The 19,445-nt window shown below is 36.2% G+C and overlaps 2 protein-coding genes across 2 annotated transcripts; one reads left to right on the top strand and one right to left on the bottom strand.

Annotated features, from left to right (window-relative positions):
* Positions 1-705: 705 nt before the first annotated feature.
* On the bottom strand, positions 706-6,062 carry fkbp11 (FKBP prolyl isomerase 11). The gene is made up of 6 exons (XM_079884956.1): positions 5,571-6,062; positions 5,303-5,365; positions 3,355-3,442; positions 2,196-2,229; positions 1,932-2,002; positions 706-942 (listed from the first exon to the last, which is right to left on the bottom strand). Exons 1-6 carry the CDS (start codon positions 5,685-5,687, stop codon positions 734-736), a joined length of 582 nt encoding a protein of 193 aa, XP_079741082.1. The 5' UTR covers positions 5,688-6,062; the 3' UTR covers positions 706-733.
* A 2,215-nt stretch (positions 6,063-8,277) lies between these two features.
* Positions 8,278-15,293, top strand: arf3b (ADP-ribosylation factor 3b). The gene is made up of 5 exons (XM_079884957.1): positions 8,278-8,370; positions 12,131-12,412; positions 13,738-13,848; positions 13,952-14,076; positions 14,976-15,293. The coding sequence occupies exons 2-5, from the start codon at positions 12,265-12,267 to the stop codon at positions 15,135-15,137; spliced, it is 546 nt and encodes a 181-aa protein (XP_079741083.1). The 5' UTR covers positions 8,278-8,370; positions 12,131-12,264; the 3' UTR covers positions 15,138-15,293.
* Positions 15,294-19,445: the final 4,152 nt, after the last annotated feature.

Below are 19,445 nucleotides of genomic sequence, written 5' to 3'. Positions count from 1 at the left end.
TAGGGGCCGCCAAGAAGACACTATTCTCTTTACACAAACTTTAAACGTGATCCTGTAAGAAACGCTGATGGCGTTCACATGCGCATTAAGAATTAGTTCTATAGTTATGTGCGTTTGAATATATGTGTGCAGGTTTGTTATTCCCTACAAACCAAGCCTAAACAAATTACTGGTGTTTCCTTATAGTTTTGATTCAGAATTTTATTTTATTTTATCAATTCGGGGTAGATACGCAAATTGAGTTTTCCCGACAACGCTTTATCTGTAGAGTGGTAAAGGGATCCTCCATAGGGAGAGACTAGTTGGCACTTCAGCACTGCGTTGTCATCGGGTCCAGGCGAAGGACCTTCGTCAGATCTGGATACGGCCTGGATCCGGCAGTCTAACTGCAGACATTGAGGTGAATGTCTGCAGTTTAGGCTAAACATTGTCTGAATAAATTACAAAAAAACCCAAATGATCCCTGCTCTCTCCCTTTTTTTGAATTACTTGAAAATACTTCTAAAAACTCCTAAGAAATACTTCAAGTGTAAATATTTTTGGGCCCACTGTACATCCTGAAACACCTTTTGTAAGTGGCTCTAGATAAAAGTATCTGTTCAATATCTTAAACATAAACGTAAGAGATTTTTATGTTTTAATGACTCAAACAAGTCACACACACACACAAAAAGAAAGCACCAAACAAAGCATTTTTCTTTATTTAAATAGTTTATTCTTTTTGGCTTTTATCTCACTTCTTCTTGCTTTTCTTGTCTTTGCTCTTCTTCTTGCCATGAGGTTGCGCGTGTGCTTTGTTGTAGAGGTAGAGACCCACTAAGCCCAGTAAAGTGGGAACCAGCGCCAAACACAAAAGGGGCAAGACGTCGTTAACAAGCTTCTGCCAGGGCGTTTGCTGGGACAGAGAGATCACCTCCACATCAAACTCAAGTGTGCTGTCCCCTGTGAGGAAAACACAGATGTAAGACTATCACATCCACTGGGACTTAACCATCGCTCTACAGCTTTACTCTACTATAAAATATTGACAATTTTACTACTTCTGATGATGGTGGATTAGTTTATGGACTTTAAATATTTTTCACACATGTAAATAAGCTGTTGTGTGACACTGAACTATTTGCAGAGTGTTTTCACTGTCTCTGAACTTCCTGAAAAACCTCCATTGTAGTCTGGAGTTTTCTTCTGGGAACAGTTACGTCACAGTATTCCTCATATAAATGATTCCTGGCCAATGCATACGCAAAAAAAAGAGGGCGAGGCCTGGTTGAGTTGTGTTAGTTATGTGTTGTGCAATGTCCAAAAGATCACCATTGATCGACCAATCGCAACACACTGCAGCACGTTTGAGCTTCCGCAAGAACCAATGAGGTTCATTCTCATGTTATCTCGCACTTTATGACGGTTAACTGAAGTGTTGTGCTGGCCTCTGTGAACTTCAAGCCTGCCTACTTTGTTTTGATGGGTCATCTCAAAAATGTTGACATTGACGAGCGGCGTGATACCGCTGAGGCAGATCAGATGAAAAGGTCAGTAATCGTGGCGCTCTGCAATATCCTTGCAGCACCAAAGTAGAGTTAATATTAGGCGATCATTTCACAACACTTCTGAGGACTGGACCTTGTGGACCTCAATGGTGGGGACGACCCTGGACAGGAACTAAACGGGTGCATTTCCCAAAAGCATCGTTAGCCAACTATAGTCACAAGTTCCATTGAACTGTGTTGGTACGACAGAACTTGCAACCGTAGTTGGCTCAGAGAAACGCATCCCAGAGCGGTACTGACAGACTGGGAAGAGAGGTGCTGCAACAATGTAAAACATGTGAAAAATCTGTTTTTTGAACATTTAAGCATGAAAAACTGTTCTAGAACAAAATCAAGACTTTGAAAAATGGCATAATTGGTCCTTTAAGTGTGTTGCCATGGTACCTGGAATGGTTGGAAGGTATCCTCTCTTTCCATATGCTAGATGAGCTGGAATCGTGGCCTTGATTTTTTGCCTGTGCAAAAACATAGACAGAAAAGACTGAAAAAAGACTTTCAAGTGGGTGATTCAAACTTCACCCTAAAAGACCTTTTCTTTAAGTGGTCTTGAACATACTGTTCAATAGCTGTACTTTCACCATCTCTTCCTACATGCATTGGTGCAATTGTACATTCCAAAGAGAAATCCAGGCGTTAATGTCGACTTACCCTTCACACACTCCAACCAGGGCTTGCTCTAGACCTGCCAAACCAAAAAAAAGTTGTAAATGTATGTGCAATTGTGGAAACACCACCTCATTTCTGATTATTATATGGTTTTACATAAGAAAACTCAGCCCAAAAAGCTGTCCTTAGTAATCAGAACCATTTTGAAATTATAGTTACCCTAACCAAATCCTAAACAGTTAAAACAGTCCTCAAAGATGAGGATATTGGGTCCCAAGAGTCCCATTTGTATATTTTGCTTAAAATAAATATCTACTAATGCTGTCAAATCGATTCATCGCGATTTTGTTGATATAAATTGTGTGTGTATATATATAATATTATATGTATATACATGTATATTTTATATATAGATGTGTGTGCACACTCAGACATATGTATATATATACACACATATATTAGCACAAACTTTAATTTTAGATGGGTTTGGTCGATTTGACAAAACTAGTATCTACTAAAAAAATCAACGTACATAATTGACAAAATGCTCTCATTATGAACAGAAAACAAAGTTAAACAAAGTCCTTGCCCTCTACAAATAATTTCCCCAATTCTAACATTATAAAATGCACTTAACATGCTGATTAATAGGCCTATTGCTAGCCTAAATGTAGATAAAAGGAAAAACGTCTTGTCACAAACCTAAGCTTGTTTCCGCCACATAAAAAATAAAAAAGCTTTTTTCTCGCAATTGCGTGACATAAACTCACAATTGTGAGTTATAAAGTCAGAATTGTGTGTTATTAAGTCAGAATTGCGAGATAGCCTATAAACTCGCAATTGTGAGAAAAAAAATCTGAATTGTGAGATAAAAAGTTGCAATTACCTTTTAAAATTGTTTTATTCCGTTGCGGAAACAAGCTTTCATATAAACTTGGTTTATATATACTCCTGGCCCTGAACGCTTGTGCTGTGAACAGCTCTGTTGTTTTGACACGCTGCTCACTTTAAAATGCAGAAACGGGCTAAAGTGTTGTCACTGTTGTCATTTTGTGTCGCGGTCCAGTTGGAATTAAACTATAGCCTACAAGAGTATATTTAACCTAAATATGATAAGTTCTAAAATCTGTGCTCTGTTTTACTTCTGTTGTTATGAACATGCTGTAACTTCGGGTTGCATTGCGATGACGGAGCCTTTTACCTGTGATGACAGACCTCTTGCCCAACTCTACGACCAGAGGTTCACGAGACAGAGAGGTGTCAATCACTTTCCCGTCCATTAATCGGCCCTGCACAGGAGATGAACAACAGAGTTGCAGGTTAGTTCCATACATTTTTATGTAGATGCAGCAAATTATCTGTAGTAAATACCTATAGAATAAGATTCAAGTAAAAAATTAAACTCAAGTAAAAAGTAAACTTTGGAAAACTTTGGAAAAATTGGAATTGTGGTTTGTAGTGTAATAGAACCACATCAGCCTGCATTAAGATATGTATGAACTATATAAGGAAGGCAGATTTTAAAAGGAAAGATATCAAGTTGGGGCATGTTGTCACACAGTTGTATATGTAAAAATGTTATACATTTTATTGATTACAATTTCTGTTTGCCAAACAATTGTTTGAGTGTGAATATTTGTATATATTTTGTATAATATTTAATTTGACATTTTTTATATTTAATAACTAAATATAAATAAACTAAAGTAAAATGACAAAAACAATTTTAAATAATTGTATTTTAAAAATGTATTTAAAAATAAGAAAATATAAAAAATCTAATTAAAAATATCACCTATATATATATATATATATAACTTGAAGTACTAAAATAACTAAATCTAAATAAACTAAAACTAATAAAATGACAAGAACAATTTAAATTAAAGTGAATATAAATATATATATATATTCACTTTAATTTAAATTGTTCTTAAATTGTTCTAAAGTGAATATATATATATATATATATATATATATATATATATTCCCTTTAATTTAAATTGATCTTGTTATTTTATTAGTTTTAGTTTATTTAGATTTAGTTATTTTAGTACTTCAAGTTAAACTAAACGAAATGTGATATACTAAGAATTGTATCTATATAGAATATATACTTATATATATATATATATATATATATACACACACACATATATTATGTATATAAAATATCTAAATCTAAATAAACTAAAATGGCAACAATTTTAAACTTAAAAATTTTTAAACAATTTTGCATTTTAATTTTAACAGAACATATAAAAAATCTAATTAAAAATATAAACTATATATATATATATATATATATATATATCACTTTAATTTAAAATTGTTTTGTCATTTTGTGTTAGTTTATTTAGATTTAGTAATTGTAGTATTTCAAGTTTAAACAAAATGTAATATAGCTTACAATAATAAAAAAATTGTTTTAATATTTTTTATTTCAGTTTCAGATCTTGCAAGTAGGCTAACAAAAGTACTATATACACACACATACATGCACACACTGATTAATTTATAATATAAATGGTTATTAATGGCACATTTAATATAGTACCCCATATATGACAATAGTTGGGGCATGTTGTCACAAAATGTAATCATGCTCAATTATTGATTAATTTAGCCTACAAAAAAAAAAAAAAAACTTATTTTGATACAAAAACCTTAATGTTAATATTTTTTCACGGGAGGAAAACAACAACACCACTAGGTCTCCCCTATGTTCCCTATAGCGCGTGTGCGCGCACTCGCCCCTCGCGCATTTCCTCGAGTCCAGCGCTGACTCAAATGCTGACGTGTTGCTCCTCCTCCTCTAGAACATTTGGTTTCGCTTAAAACTGAAATACTATTACATACAAATAACTGCATTTCGAAACTGGACCGTGTCTCCTTGATGAACTCAAAAGGAATGTGTTAATCGGGTTCATCTTTCACACGTAATATGCATTACAACTCTATTTTAATTCAGATATGGCGAGTCCAGATGTCAGCTCGAGTCTGCCACATCATTGAATGATTTCATGTGCAAATAACCCCGCGAGAGTTCATTTCGCATGTTTTATGTCATAATAACTAGAGATTTCATTGGGAGGTGCCTGGTTTTACAACATAACAGGCTTTAATAGCGCTGTCTGTAGGCTATATACCGTGTAATGGATTTGAAGCGTGTCTCCCATCTCTGCTGTAATCGTGCATGTCTCCGGCATCACCTAAAATAGTCAAAAACAGAAATGTTGAAGAGTGGTACTGAAAAGGAAATGAAATGCGCAGAACATCGACTATACTAAAACAGATACAACATTGCATGTTTGCACTGAGACGTTAACATGCATTTGCGCTGAAAGCACGCGTGCAGTGATCGGCTACGTGGACTCTTGTAATAATAGTCATTCATAAAAACTTGACCCAACTTACCAATGTCTCCACAACCAACTGTTCGATCGCGCCTTCTGTGCTTTCTCCGTCCTCAGCTGCAACAAATGCAAAAGCTGCGAGAAAAATCAGGACGATCCCCGTCCGAATTCCCAGCATCGTGTCTCAGGTTATGAGAAAATCAGCACTAACAATAACCAACAGAAAGGATAAAAGCTAGTCTACTGGCTCACTTCCGTCACGAGAGTCTCGCGCTGCAGCGTCGAGGGAGCCAATAAATACTCGAGCGGGCGACCAGATTGAAGAAGTCCCTCAAGGCGAGATGCCAGTTAAAGCTGATGTGTTATTATAGTGTAGAGATAACGCCGGCGGGTTAAGACGACCCTCGAGCACTGGTCCAATACCTGGGTCACTGGAATCCCCGCCTCATAATCCGCCAGCATCCCAGAAGTCTCTCCACATGGCCACTGCTGTTAGAGAGCTTCCCCGCTAGAAGGCGCTTACTGTTCTGAGGCTGAGGAAAGCACTGCATCCTTCTGCTGTTTTATTCCTTCATTTACTTAAAGTGTATCATTTCTACGCCACAAGCGCCACTAAACGGAACTGCAAATATAATGCTTATTGCCAAACAAGTTTCCTGAACACTCCCCTGTCTTTCTTTGGTCATACAAACAGATAGCCCGGCCACAGAACACACACCCACACACACCCACACACACACACACACATATATATATATATATATATATATATATATATATATATATATATATATATATAGCCTATATATATATATATATATATATATATATATATATATATATATATATAGCCTATATATATATTTGTAATTCACATATAAATAATTCAGATATGGCGAGTCCAGATGTCAGCTCGAGTCTGCCACATCATTAAATGATTTCATGTGCAAATAACCCCGCGAGAGTTCATTTTGCATGTTTTATGCCATAATACTTGGATATTTCATTGGGAGGTGCCTGGTTTTACAACATAACAAGCTTTAATAGCGCTGTATATATATACCGTGTAATGGATTTGAAGCGTGTCTCCCATCTCTGCTGTAATCGTGCATGTCTCCGGCATCACCTAAAATAGTCAAAAACAGAAATGTTGAAGAGTGGTATTGAAAAGGAAATGAATCCTTTCACATCCAGACACACACACACACACACACACACACACACATATATGTAACTTTTCTAATAAGCACTGTTTTGAAACATTGATCAATTTAAGTCAACATGGGGAAAAAAAAAAATAATGGAATATTGCCATTTTATTAGTATCATTTTGGTTTATCCATGCACATCATTATTTTTTTATAAATTGATGTGCCCTCGTAAATTTAATTTCTCCTCCCCCTTGCAACGACATCTATTCTCTGATGACGTGTTTACTGGCGTGAGGGCAGGGCAACCTGTCACTCACATGAGTTCGACCAATAGCAAACCACAACCATCCAACTATCCTATCAATTTCTCATGGACAAAATCAAGCCTCACCCTCCATTTTGTCTTGTTTAAAGGCCCACTGAAGTGCCTTGAAACGCGCGGAATTATTCAATGTGTTGACGTAATTTCCACTGAAACAGGAAGAAAGGGCGGGGCATATCGACCAGCCCCTCCCCTTTTTAAAAATAGCCAATTGCGTTGAATTTATATCACAGCTCGGGCCAGAGCCGCTGAGCTCGGTAAAGCCGCAGTTTCCTCCTAATCTCTGACCGTTTGTCCTCTAATCTCCTCCATATCGCTTTAAAATACAGCATTCTGAATTCAAAATGGGTCCGATACATTTTCTGGTATGTTTCGACTCGCGCATAAGATCCGCTCTGTGCTTTCGTGTCTCTGGACCGGAGCAGACTGTGTGCGCGCTGTGGCGGTTCGCGTGACACTAACGTGAAACCAGACTTCATTTGCCCCAATGGAAAACATATTTACACTGTCTGAATCGTTCCCTATCCCCTATATAGTGCACTATGTGCCATTCACCATGTAAAAAACTGTACATTTTTGAACAAGTGACCGATTTCAGATGCAGTTAAAAATAACATATTAAAAATAAAAGCCTAAAAACTTCAATTCTGAATTCATTGGGACTTTAAGAAGCCGTTTCATTATACATCAAAATAGGGAAGAAAGGACGATCACAACTTCCTTTTTGCTGACTTCAAGAACACACAGATCAACTAAATGAAAATGTAGCACTTGTTTTCATTGCTTTTCTTTTTTTGTTTACAACTTGTAAATTTAATCTATACAATGCTTTATCTCCATAAATAAGCTGTGAAGCAAGGTCTACCATCCGCTGTGAGTATAAATATTTTCTTCTTTGAATTCACTTTAGGTTGACAATCTTCTTTTTTGAAACTTCAGTTTATTTATTGCTTCTTATAATAAACTGTTGCTATAGCTACCTAATAGGATAGGATGATATTTATGCTACTTAAAAGTTAATAAATATACAATATAGTCCTAATTTATTCACTTTTTCTTTTTTCTTCTTTTTTTGATGTTTCAGAAGTTAAAAAAATAAATGCAGGCCCATATCTTTTATAGGCTCCAAGAAATACAAACATGCTAGATATTTGTTAAGAATTTCCAGTGTATTTGTAGCTTGAAAGAGTGTTGTTACACCTCAAGCATTTCCGTGACATGTCATTTATTTGACTAAAGGCTACCTTTCCTGACTGGAATCAGTCTCAAGATGCGAAAACCAAACATCGCGAGAAACCCCCATCGAAGCCTGTGCTGTCGGCGTAAACTCTCGTGAGATCTTCTCTCCGTCTCTCCGTGTCCAAAATCGGCTGGTGTCATCTCGCAAGGTAATCCGGATACGTACAATTGTTGTGATTGCTCTAAAATGAAACACTTCGGAGTGGTTCTGACTGGTTGAAATGTTGCTTGTGCTTTCGGTAGACTATGACAGCGCGTCTTATATTGCTATTGGAAATAGAGAGACCTAGACAGGCCTTCCGCGAGGCACGTATGCGTAGCGTCTCTATCTTTCCAAATGAATGAAGATCAGTATCACACATGATGTGCTGCCTTACGCCTCTTCAGACATTAAGACGGCTTGTGTTGCGCTTGGGTTGTGATTGATTCGGGTTTGCTTTTGCATGAATAGTGGTGGTCTTGCATAAGAACAATTTCATCCTTCTGCTTCGTGCCAAACGCATCTCTTCACGGAGAAGCTCCGATCTTTGTATCCTGCTACGCCGACATTGTCAAAGGGTCGTAGGCCTTTATACGCAAACCGGCAGTATTCGAAATATTTATTTGAGAACCATGTTAATGTTTTTAAAGATCACCGTGTTACATACAACGTGGACAACCGTCTAGTAGTAACCCTGTAGTATTTCGTTGTCTCGTGACATAAATACATTGTTGGGGTCCCTTGCACGGGTTTGAGTAAGCCTGTGTTTCTCGAATCATTCAGAAACAACGAAGGAAGCCTTTAGAATGAAGAAGTCTGTTACAAAAAGCCTTGTAAAAATAGTCCTGGTGTGTGTCGGGGCGTCAGCACCATGGACAGCGCGCCCGGAGTCAGACCCCCGCAGCTTCCGTTCCTCCGGAGACCCAGCTGTGGAGATTATATTTCAGCACATTTCTCTGACAACATACATGTTACAGTTTTAAGTCTGGACTTATTGTAAAGAGCACATTCAGGGCTTTGCAGAGATACCAATTTCCTGCTGGGGAAAAAAAACAGCTAAAACCAGCCTAAGATGTTTGGCTGGTTTAAGCTGGTCTCCCAGGCTGGATTTAGAGGGGTTTTAGACACTTTTTGTAGCTGACCAGGTTGGTCTTAGCTTTTCAAGCTGGGAGACCAGCCGAACACCAGCTTGGTCTGGCTGGAAGACCAGCTTTAACCAGCTACTTCCAGCTTTAACCAACTAAGACCAGCCAACCAACCTAGGCTGTTTTTTTTTTTTTTTCAGCAGGAAAATGTTTGGTGTAACCATGACAACTCCCTCTTCTTGGTCTTTAAAAATTAATGAAGGATCACATTTAGCTCTCTTATGGAAATATGATCAAATTTTGTAAGTATAATTTAAATCTGACTAATTTTCAAATTGTTTGTCAGAAATCAGCATCTCAGGAAAATGTTATGGGGTTTCAAATCAGAATATGACTTTCTGTTTTGAAACAGGGCATCGATTTCATATATCAGACAGCAGGACTTACAGCATTGCATATCAGGCATTTTGGAGGCACAACATGTGAATAGGGAAAGAAATAATATATCGATATTCCCATTAAATATGAGATATTCTTATGAAAATATTCCCAATTATTACTCCCATTTTTACATGTATTTTTTCATTATGTTGCCCGAAAAACACATTAATATGCAAATTATATACAGTGTATATGCATTGCATGGAATGGGAATGGCATTTATGGCCATGTTTACATGCATATTGCATAAATTAAAATGGTAGCCTATATCAAATAATTTTGTTATATATTTGATAGCATAGTTGAGAATCATCTTTATACAAAGTTTGGATAAAAAAAAGCTTGAAACCTAAAAATTGACTGATGAATTAAAAAAAAAAACATTGTTTTTTCCTTATCCTTTCGTGTCTTTTCATTTTTTTTAATAAATGGGTACATGGTGTCCTCTACAGAGGACATAATATAACACAGGAATATATATATATATATATATATATATATATATATATATATATTAATTATAACCTAATAACCTGTCTAAAATCAAGACAAAAGGTTAAGTAAAGGTGCATAACCAGAAATAAACTGTACTTGAAGCACATGCAAATGTGTCCATTAAGACAGTAATAAGAGATTATTGCTGTCTTAATGGACAAATTTGCATGTGCATCAAGTACAGTTTATTGCTGGGTATGCACCTTTACTTAACCTTTTGTCTTGATTGTAGGGGAAACCATTTATGTAGTTAATTGTTAATATTAGCCTACTCGGGATAGGTTTATTTTTTAAAGTCAGTTTCTTTAGGCACGTACCTTACATTATTTGCTACACAGGGCTATTGAACATTTCGACTGTGACATTATAAGCTGTCACGATATGAACATGCTATTAAAAAGCCTATTATAGGTTTTTGAGCAAGCTGTAATGTTTGCAACACAAAAAAAGTACAACAAATATGTAAAATCTGATTTTAGAAAATTACAAAATTTAAAACATTTGAGAAAACACCGATCATGTCCACAGTACACAGTTCAATGTTTTGGTTCAGATCTACCTTCATTATAGCTGACTCTTGTGTCAATGTGATTTTATTGGGTTTTGTTTTGCCTTGATTTGTTTACCCCACAGTTATTGCAAGAATAAGGCGATTGGTATTTTAGTTTGGAGGGCAAAAAAACAAAACAAAAAAAAAAACTCAAGTTAAAAGCGATTAAAACTAGTTGTTTGAAACCAAAACAAAAAAAAATAACACATTTGTGTAATTGGACATTTGACTTGCAATCTTATATACGTGTTATACTTTGACATCATGAATTAGGACAAAATGGTTGTCAGAAAATGTGTTCTACATCTTGGATAACTCAATCTGGGAATGTTCAGGGGGTTTGTGTGATGGAGGGATATGAGAGGGATGAACAGATTGCTATACAGCCTGAAGACATGGCAGGATCATAGTTTCTTCAGTTCAGTCCGTGTGTGTACTGTGGTTGTTAACATTCTTGTAGCTTCTGCACATGAAGCACATACTAGTGAAAATAAGAAATGTAAATACACATCCAGAAGCATTATGCTCATTTAACCCGCCCCCTCAGAATTTTGAGACGTGTATTTTTCATTTCAACTTACAAACGCCTCTCTGATAATCAGTTGCACGATTACAGTGGGTAAAAGAATGCTTGTCTGAAACATTCAGATTACACAGTTCACCATTCACATGCCAAATTCAGTCCATATCTAATGAAGATCATTTGCTTTAAACTGAAACCCCTTTTCCACTGGAATCAGTTTTAAATTTCCAAGTTGCTTTTTTCCATGCTGATCTCTCTCTCTGTCTCACTCACTCACTCACTCACACACACACTCACATATACTTATGATGGGTTTCCATGTTTTATGGATATAATGATTTTTATACTGTACAAATTGTAAATTCTATCCCCTTACACTAACCCTAATCCTACCCATCACAGAAAACCTTCTGCATTTTTACATTTTCAAAAAGCATCACTTACTATGATTTATAAGCTGTTTTCCTCATGGTGACCAAAAATGTCCAAAAGTATTGCCATCCTTGTGGGGGCATACCCTGAACCACACACAAATCAGTACTATAGTGTAATATTATGACAATTTAAAATAACTATATATACAGTATATAACTATATATATATATATATATATAGTTAAAATGTTAAATTCATTTTATCTATATATACATGCTGTTTATTTGATAAAATACAGTGAAACAGTACAATTGTGAAATATTATTATTTTTAAATAACTTCGATTTATATATTTTCATATTTTAATATACAAAATTAATAAATGAATATAAGAAATATATTTTCATTGACGACCAAGTACATGTCATCCACATTGATTTTCTTTTTTTCCCCTTTGCAGGACTCCAGATTATTATTTCTTCTGCGAGCATTAATTCTCAAGGCTTTCAGTCTTTTACCTCAAGTGGATTGTTCTACAAAAGGACTCACAGCTTTCTGGATTGTGATTGGCTGGACGAAGCAAAACATTGAATCATGGGGAATATTTTTGGCAATCTGCTGAAGAGTCTGATAGGGAAGAAAGAGATGAGAATTCTGATGGTTGGATTAGATGCTGCTGGTAAAACCACCATCCTTTACAAACTGAAGCTGGGAGAGATCGTCACCACCATCCCAACCATTGGTAAAATCATGCTCTTACTTCATTTGATTGTTTTGTAGACTTTGTTACAATACTGTTTAAATAGGTATCTGTACATCCGCAGACACAATTCATGGTCATTTCAAACACAATATAAACAAATTTATAAGTATTTCATCATAAATAAAAGTATATTTCTCTTTTTGTGGGATGAGGCCAATTAAATAGAAATATTCTCATGAAATGAACAGGAGAAGATTCTTTAGTCCTGAATTTTGTGTCAACCTGTTGCACTGAAGCTGTTAGCTTCCATATAGCTGAATATTTTATTGCTTCTATGTGCATTAGTGCCCGTCCACTTTTTCAGCGGCACTGGTTCTGGAAGTATTTTTTCCATTCATTTCTCCCATAGGATTTAAAAAAAGTCTGTAAGCGCTATAAGCCATGAACCAAACCAAACAGCTACGAAGTGAATCATTACATTGATTTAAGGCAAAAAAGTATTTGAAAATCTGACAAAAATACAAGACTGTGCACTTAACAGCTTTTTAGTGAGGGAAAGAACTACAATTCCATGAAACTTTGCGAAACAGCATAATCAGAGAAATATAAAACTGCTCATTTAAAATGTTGATTTTATATATATTAACAATCTATTTTAAGTTTATTGCAAAATATGCAGATATATGTATTTTGAGAACGACTTTCATGGGAACTAAAGAGCTTTTTTTGGCTCGTTTTGATTGTTTCAACTCTCTGATTGTTAGAATTTTCTGCACAGCATCATGGGTAATGTAGTTTTTTTTACCACAAATTCAGCTGTTAAACACAATTTAAAAATACCGTCGCTTAACAACCTCATAGCTCACAGTAGGTCTGTCTTTAAAGGTTTATCATTAAAATCAATTTATCTATGGAGAGTTTTTACTTTGAGAACCCGAATGTTGCACTATATTACTATTGGCACATAAAAATGCTTCCTATATGACCTTCTGTCATCATTTACTAACCTTCAATGGACAGTTGATAGACCCCATAGTAGGAAAAAATACTATGGAAGTCAATGGGGTCCATCAAATGTTTGGTTACACATATTCTTCAAAATATCTTCTGTTGTGTTCAGCAGAAGAAAGAAATTCATACAGGTTTGGAACAACTTGAGGGTGAGTAAATGATGACAGAATTTTCATTTCTGGGTGAACTATCCCTTTAAGAAAAGAAATTGTTCAATTTGCCTGGTGTCCCCTACATACATCTAGAGCAATTATATTTGTACAGTTGTTGAATGCACTGTAATTGAATTGTACCATTTAAAATAGTAAAATGATGTTGTGATTCTGGTCACACAATGTTTGTGTTTGTGTTAGGCTTTAATGTGGAGACAGTGGAGTACAAGAACATCAGCTTCACTGTGTGGGATGTTGGTGGTCAGGATAAAATCAGACCACTCTGGAGACACTACTTTCAAAATACACAGGGTGAGTTACACATACACTCAACTTCAACATTCTCAACTGTGTATGCTTTTGTGTTGCGTTAATGTTGCTCTGTATTCATCTCTGCTGTTTTTTCTCATCGTAGGTCTTATTTTCGTGGTTGACAGTAACGATCGGGAGAGAGTGAATGAAGCGCGGGAGGAGTTAATGAGGATGCTCGCAGAAGACGAATTGCGTGATGCTGTTCTTCTTGTCTTTGCAAACAAACAGGTACTGCACCTCATCTTCAAGTGACATATTCTTGATATATTTACAGCTGGAGTTTTTAAAGGGGCTATTTGTAGAATTCAGAAACCCTTGTTATTAGTGACACCGGTGGTCGTTAAGTGAACTACAGCCAGCAACTTATTGCTCTTGCTCGTATTGGTGCACACGTAACGCACAAGAGACTATGGGCCCTATCATACACCTTGCGTAATGCGGCACCAGGCGCGACGCAAGTGTTTTTTACTAGTTTCAGCCTGACGCAGTTATCATTTTCACGTCCTGTGCCACGTTGTTTGAATAGCAAATGCATTTGCGCCCAATTGTGCGCCCATGGGTGTGCTGGTCTGAAAATGTTGGCGCATTGCTATTTTGAGGCAACTGAAATAGACTGAAATAGATCTGTCTGCGCACTTTAACCTCGCGCATGAGCAGATCCGTTTCCTCGCTAGAGAAGTGTTCAGTTTTTCCGCTTGCAAATTCCGCCATGTAATTTTTTACAATTTTTTTACGCCCTTTTCTTTGCATGACACATTGTCAGTACGTTGGCAGTACAGAATAGCTCTTTCGGCATTATCCTGAACATAAACATTGTCTCATGTGTCATTGAATAAGCACACGTCCTTCCCAAGTCCTTCACATAAAAACTACAGGCTCTCATAGAGAACCTAGGAAGTCGTGGAAGGTCTCGTTTTTTTTAAGTTTAAAATGTGGTTCTTACAAGCCAAAATCTTACCAACCCCAAACTTTTTGAACGATAGTACGTATGTTTAAATTTCTATTAATCATATTCTATTTTCCATAATTCTGCTGCTAAATTGTGTACATATTTCAGAAAAAAAATCCATGGTTCTGTTTAAAAGCATTTACTCGTCATCGTATTTTCCTGACTGTTTTGACTACAGGATCTGCCAAACGCCATGAATGCAGCTGAGATCACAGATAAACTCGGCCTCCACTCACTCCGCCACCGCAACTGGTATATACAAGCGACCTGTGCGACCAGCGGAGACGGTCTGTACGAAGGGCTCGACTGGCTCGCCAATCAGCTCAAGAATAAGAAGTGAGGGGCGGGATTTTCATTCTGTGGCCGTTTCTCTCTTTGGGAAGGGGGTGGGACTAATTTGGCCTTTGGAATTGTTATGTTTGATTTGTCATTGTTTGATTTAGTTTATTTTTTGTTGTATAATGGCAAATACAGTATGTGGTTTATAGAGCCTTCTATGCTACGCACATGCATTCACTACGCACACTCGCAGATCAACAGGCATCTCATTTTCTCTGTTGACTTTCCATTTTCACTGTATGATGAACGCCGGTCAGTACAGTGTCGGTATATAGCATCAACGTTTGGTCGATGTCATCTCCGCCTCTCCCACTCTCACTCAATCTTTCCATGTTTACAATCAGTGGTCAGTGTTGTCCTTGACTGCCATGAAAAAGATAGTTAGCTATGGGTCTGAGCATGCTCATGTATTATGTAATATGCTTCTGTATTTCCTGGTATTGTCGAAAAGCTCTGTTGCTGTTCAGTAGATGCGATTATGATGCAGCTTGCCTCCTCACGCACACACAATACCCACAGCCTACGAGCCCCGCTGTCCGTGGTTGCGTTAGATATCCTGCTGTGTTTTGCATGGCTCTTTCTCTCTGTGTCGTGTGTTAAGCGTTGTGGTGTAGTAGAGGTTAGATCTGCATGTGTGTGTTTAGTCACACAGAGCTGGTTGGTTGGTGTTGCATGCTGCTTTGTTGCTGTACTAGAATGGACACAGTGATTGGATGCTATAGACCTTATGTAGCCCCGCCCCTTTTCAGCGCTGCGCTCATTGTCTTTTGTCTTCCGGTCTGTATTTTCACAGCGATCTTGCATATTTATGAATGAACGGCTCGTTTTAAAATCTTCCCAGTCTACTGTAAAGACATCTGCTTTAAACATTACAATCCTCATGATAACTTTTGTTTACTTTACATTAAGTAAATCCACTTCAAAAGCTAATTACTCCTGGACAGCAATGCCATAGAAATATACAGAGCGACTGCAAAAACGGAAGTTCAAAGACAATGTCCTAAGGATGGCTGCGCCCTCGTTTCTCTGGCGCATAAGGTCTATAGATCGAATGTAGAGTCTGTGTTTCTGCAAACTTTCCTCGCCTAAATTATGAGTCAAACATGGTGCTTTTGAGTAGTCCATCATAAACGAACACATTCGAGTAAAGCTGTAAATAAAGCTTTTTTCAGTCAAACGCCCCCCCACCTTTACTTTGTTGTACTGAAGAACTGACTTGGCTAATTGTTGCATGGGTAAAACGGTATTGTGTCGTAATAATCACTAGCATTGTCTGCATGGCATGCATGCTGTGCTGTTAGTCCAATAGATAGATAGATTGATAGATAGATTGATAGATAGATAGATAGATAGATAGATAGATAGATAGATAGATAGATAGATAGATAGATAGATAGATAGATAGATAGATAGATAGTGAAATGCTGTTTAACATAGTTGCTAGTACTAATTTGCCACTGACATGATGAATAGATTGTAATGATGACACTAAACATTTGACTGTATTTTTTTTTTGCTTTTGCACTTTGACTATTTGAATCATATTAGCAAACAGCATAAAAAAGCACACACACGTACACAAAACCTTGGTATGTCAGTGGTCTGCGGCAAACTGCATAATATCGCATCTCCTTCTGTGTTAGATTGCTTGTTTCATGCGCATAATGTGTTTTGTGGGTTCGGACTAACATATCACCCCCAATGAATGTGAATTTTGTTGAATCAGTGCTGGTAGGCTGACACATTTTGGCTTTATCCATGATGTTTTTTTATTAGTATAGTTCAGAAACGAAAAATATATAGATGTATATATATATATATATATTTATTTTGTATTTTGTTTTGTGTATAACATATTATAGCAAACATCACAGATACTAGTGATGTTTAGATTAGTTCTAACATAATCTATGTGTTACAAACTACATGGACAACTGGAAAATCACTACAGTGTATTACCATACTAGCCAGTGTAAATGCAACAAACAACAAAACTACTTATCCTACATTGCGTATTTGTTAATCCATCTTTCACACAAATCTAATAGCAAAACAACCTGTTTGAAATTGTATTTGTTTCTGGGAATAGCATCGCTATTAGTTTGCATATTATTCAATGCAACACATTTGTGGCATTTTTCCACTTCATGTACACTAAAACCAATTATTATGACTCTTACCACTGTTGTGAACCAGTAAAATCAGCTTTTTAGACTTCAACTAAAAACTATAACATATTAAGTCAACATCTGCATGCATCACGAGAGTCAAAAGACAAGTTCCCATTTGTCTACATCCTTTATATCCTTTGTGAGACAAAAAAAAAAAGGGATTTGTGAATGAATATAATGGCACACAAGAGGAAATTCAGACTTTGTCTGGCAATGAGGTTACATCATCATCATCATCATCATGCACATTTTAAAAAGGCAAGTATTTTCAATCTAGGACATGGTTGGAAAAGAGTCTTGCGTGCTGTAGCGTGTGGGTGATGCAGGAATGGGAGAGTTACCTAAACAATTGTGCTATTTAGCAAGACACTTCAGCTCAAATGATTCAGTTTGACTATGGAACATAAGCATAGCTAGCTTAACACCCTACATTTCAGTAGTATTAGCATCGAATGCAAACAACAAACTGTCTGCAAGGCCATTTCTACACAAGTCTGCAGTGTGAATCGTCCAGTCTGTTAAGTTTCGTGGCCTTATCTTCTTACTAAAGTGTTTTCACATGGTTATTTATTAACTAAGTTATTGGGTCACTGAGTTTACTTGTTTAGTTTTTAGTTGATCTGGAAACAAAAGGGGTTAAAACATCTCAAATATATTGTTTGCTTGATTTCAAAGCATTTGTTCTTTGCATTAAACCGTTTTTGTGCTTATTGAGTAGCTTGGGTTTAAAGATTTTATCTTCTTCAACATTATATATTTATTTATGTATTTATTTTGGTGAGTGTTTTAGTGAATGTGTTTTTACCTCTGTGAGCTTATGCATTTTCTTTCTTGATTTTTTTTTTTTTTTTTACTGTGTTGGGTAAATCATTTTGATTGCTTACGGTGTCAGTGAACATAATCAATGAAGGGAGAAAACTATTTCTCAATGAATAATAAATAAATAAATAGAACTCTTAGAAATCATGGATGAAATGTGTAATTATCTGTTGCAGTAGATTTAAAAAATACTATTGTTGATTATTATGATGTAGACACCAAAATCTTTCTCTCCCTCTGATCCTTTGACTGTAACACTACACTCAAATAAAAACATGGAAATTACCGTATACTTTGCTGTTTCTTTTCTAATTTATATTTGTTCTATTTTACATTTTTAATGCTACTTGCAGCTAATCTTATAAGCAACAATTGTGTCCAATATACAAATAACACACATAATAAATAAATCGTATATAATGGATGCACCCCTGCTGGAAGATTATAGTGGATTCTTTTGCATTGTTTAATAAACCTATCCCTCCTGCTCGGGAAAATGCCTAATGACTTCTTGATATTGTATATGTGTAATGTCTCATAGTGAACTGGTGCCAGAAATGGATCAAGTCTAATCCTAGATTTAGACTACAGTTTTTAATGGTTTGTTGAAAATCCTCTCATCATTTGTTTTGTGAAGATGAACGAAAGTCTTGAGGGTGAGTACAGTAAGATATTTTAATGAAATCTGAGAGATTTCTGTCCCTGCCAGTCCTCACAACTACCACTTTGACACTTCAAAAAGTTCATAAAGAGATTGTAAAATTAACCCATAAATTGAGCGGTTTAGTACAATTTTTCGGAAGAGGCACAATCACTTTATATGATGAAAAGATTGAATTTAGGTTTTTATTCACATATAAACATTAATCATCTCACTCATCAGTTGTGGTAAATGGAAGCTTAAGCATGTTTGCTTGACGTGCGAGAACCAATGAGGTTCATTCTCTTGTTACGCAGCGTGTTTGAGCTTCTGCATGAAACAATGAGGTTTGTTCTCACTCATCAAGTATGTACAGTTCAGTTTATGTTCGCTGTTCATCTAAATTCAATCTGTTAATCATATAAAGCAATCGAGTCTCTTCAGAAAATTTGGACTAAACCGCTTGATTCATATGGATTAGTTTTCAATCTCATTATGAACTTTTTGAAGCTTTAAAGTTGTGTAGCTGTCAATGGAGGGACAGAAATCTCTCATATTTCATTAAATGTTCTTCATTTGTGTTTCGAAGATGAACGAATGTCTTACGGGTATGGAATGACATAAGGGTGAGTAATTAATGGCAGAATTTTATTTTTTGGATGAACTAACCCTTTAAATA

This window comes from Squalius cephalus, assembly GCF_949319135.1.
Source record: "Squalius cephalus genome assembly, chromosome: 10".
Lineage (NCBI taxonomy): Eukaryota > Metazoa > Chordata > Actinopteri > Cypriniformes > Leuciscidae > Squalius > Squalius cephalus.
Note: the sequence above shows the minus strand (reverse complement) of the source record. Positions and strands in the feature narration are given on the sequence as shown.

Excerpts from the sequence above, each read along its gene's own strand:
- arf3b (XM_079884957.1), top strand. The coding sequence starts at position 12,265 with ATGGGGAATATTTTTGGCAATCTGCTGAAGAGTCTGATAGGGAAGAAA. Across the intron at positions 12,413-13,737 it reads CACCACCATCCCAACCATTG|GCTTTAATGTGGAGACAGTG; the intron begins GTAAAATCATGC and ends TGTTTGTGTTAG. Across the intron at positions 13,849-13,951 it reads CTACTTTCAAAATACACAGG|GTCTTATTTTCGTGGTTGAC; the intron begins GTGAGTTACACA and ends TTCTCATCGTAG.
- fkbp11 (XM_079884956.1), bottom strand. The coding sequence starts at position 5,687 with ATGCTGGGAATTCGGACGGGGATCGTCCTGATTTTTCTCGCAGCTTTT. Across the intron at positions 5,366-5,570 it reads AGTTGGTTGTGGAGACATTG|GTGATGCCGGAGACATGCAC; the intron begins GTAAGTTGGGTC and ends TGACTATTTTAG. Across the intron at positions 943-1,931 it reads ATACCTTCCAACCATTCCAG|GGGACAGCACACTTGAGTTT; the intron begins GTACCATGGCAA and ends TTTTCCTCACAG.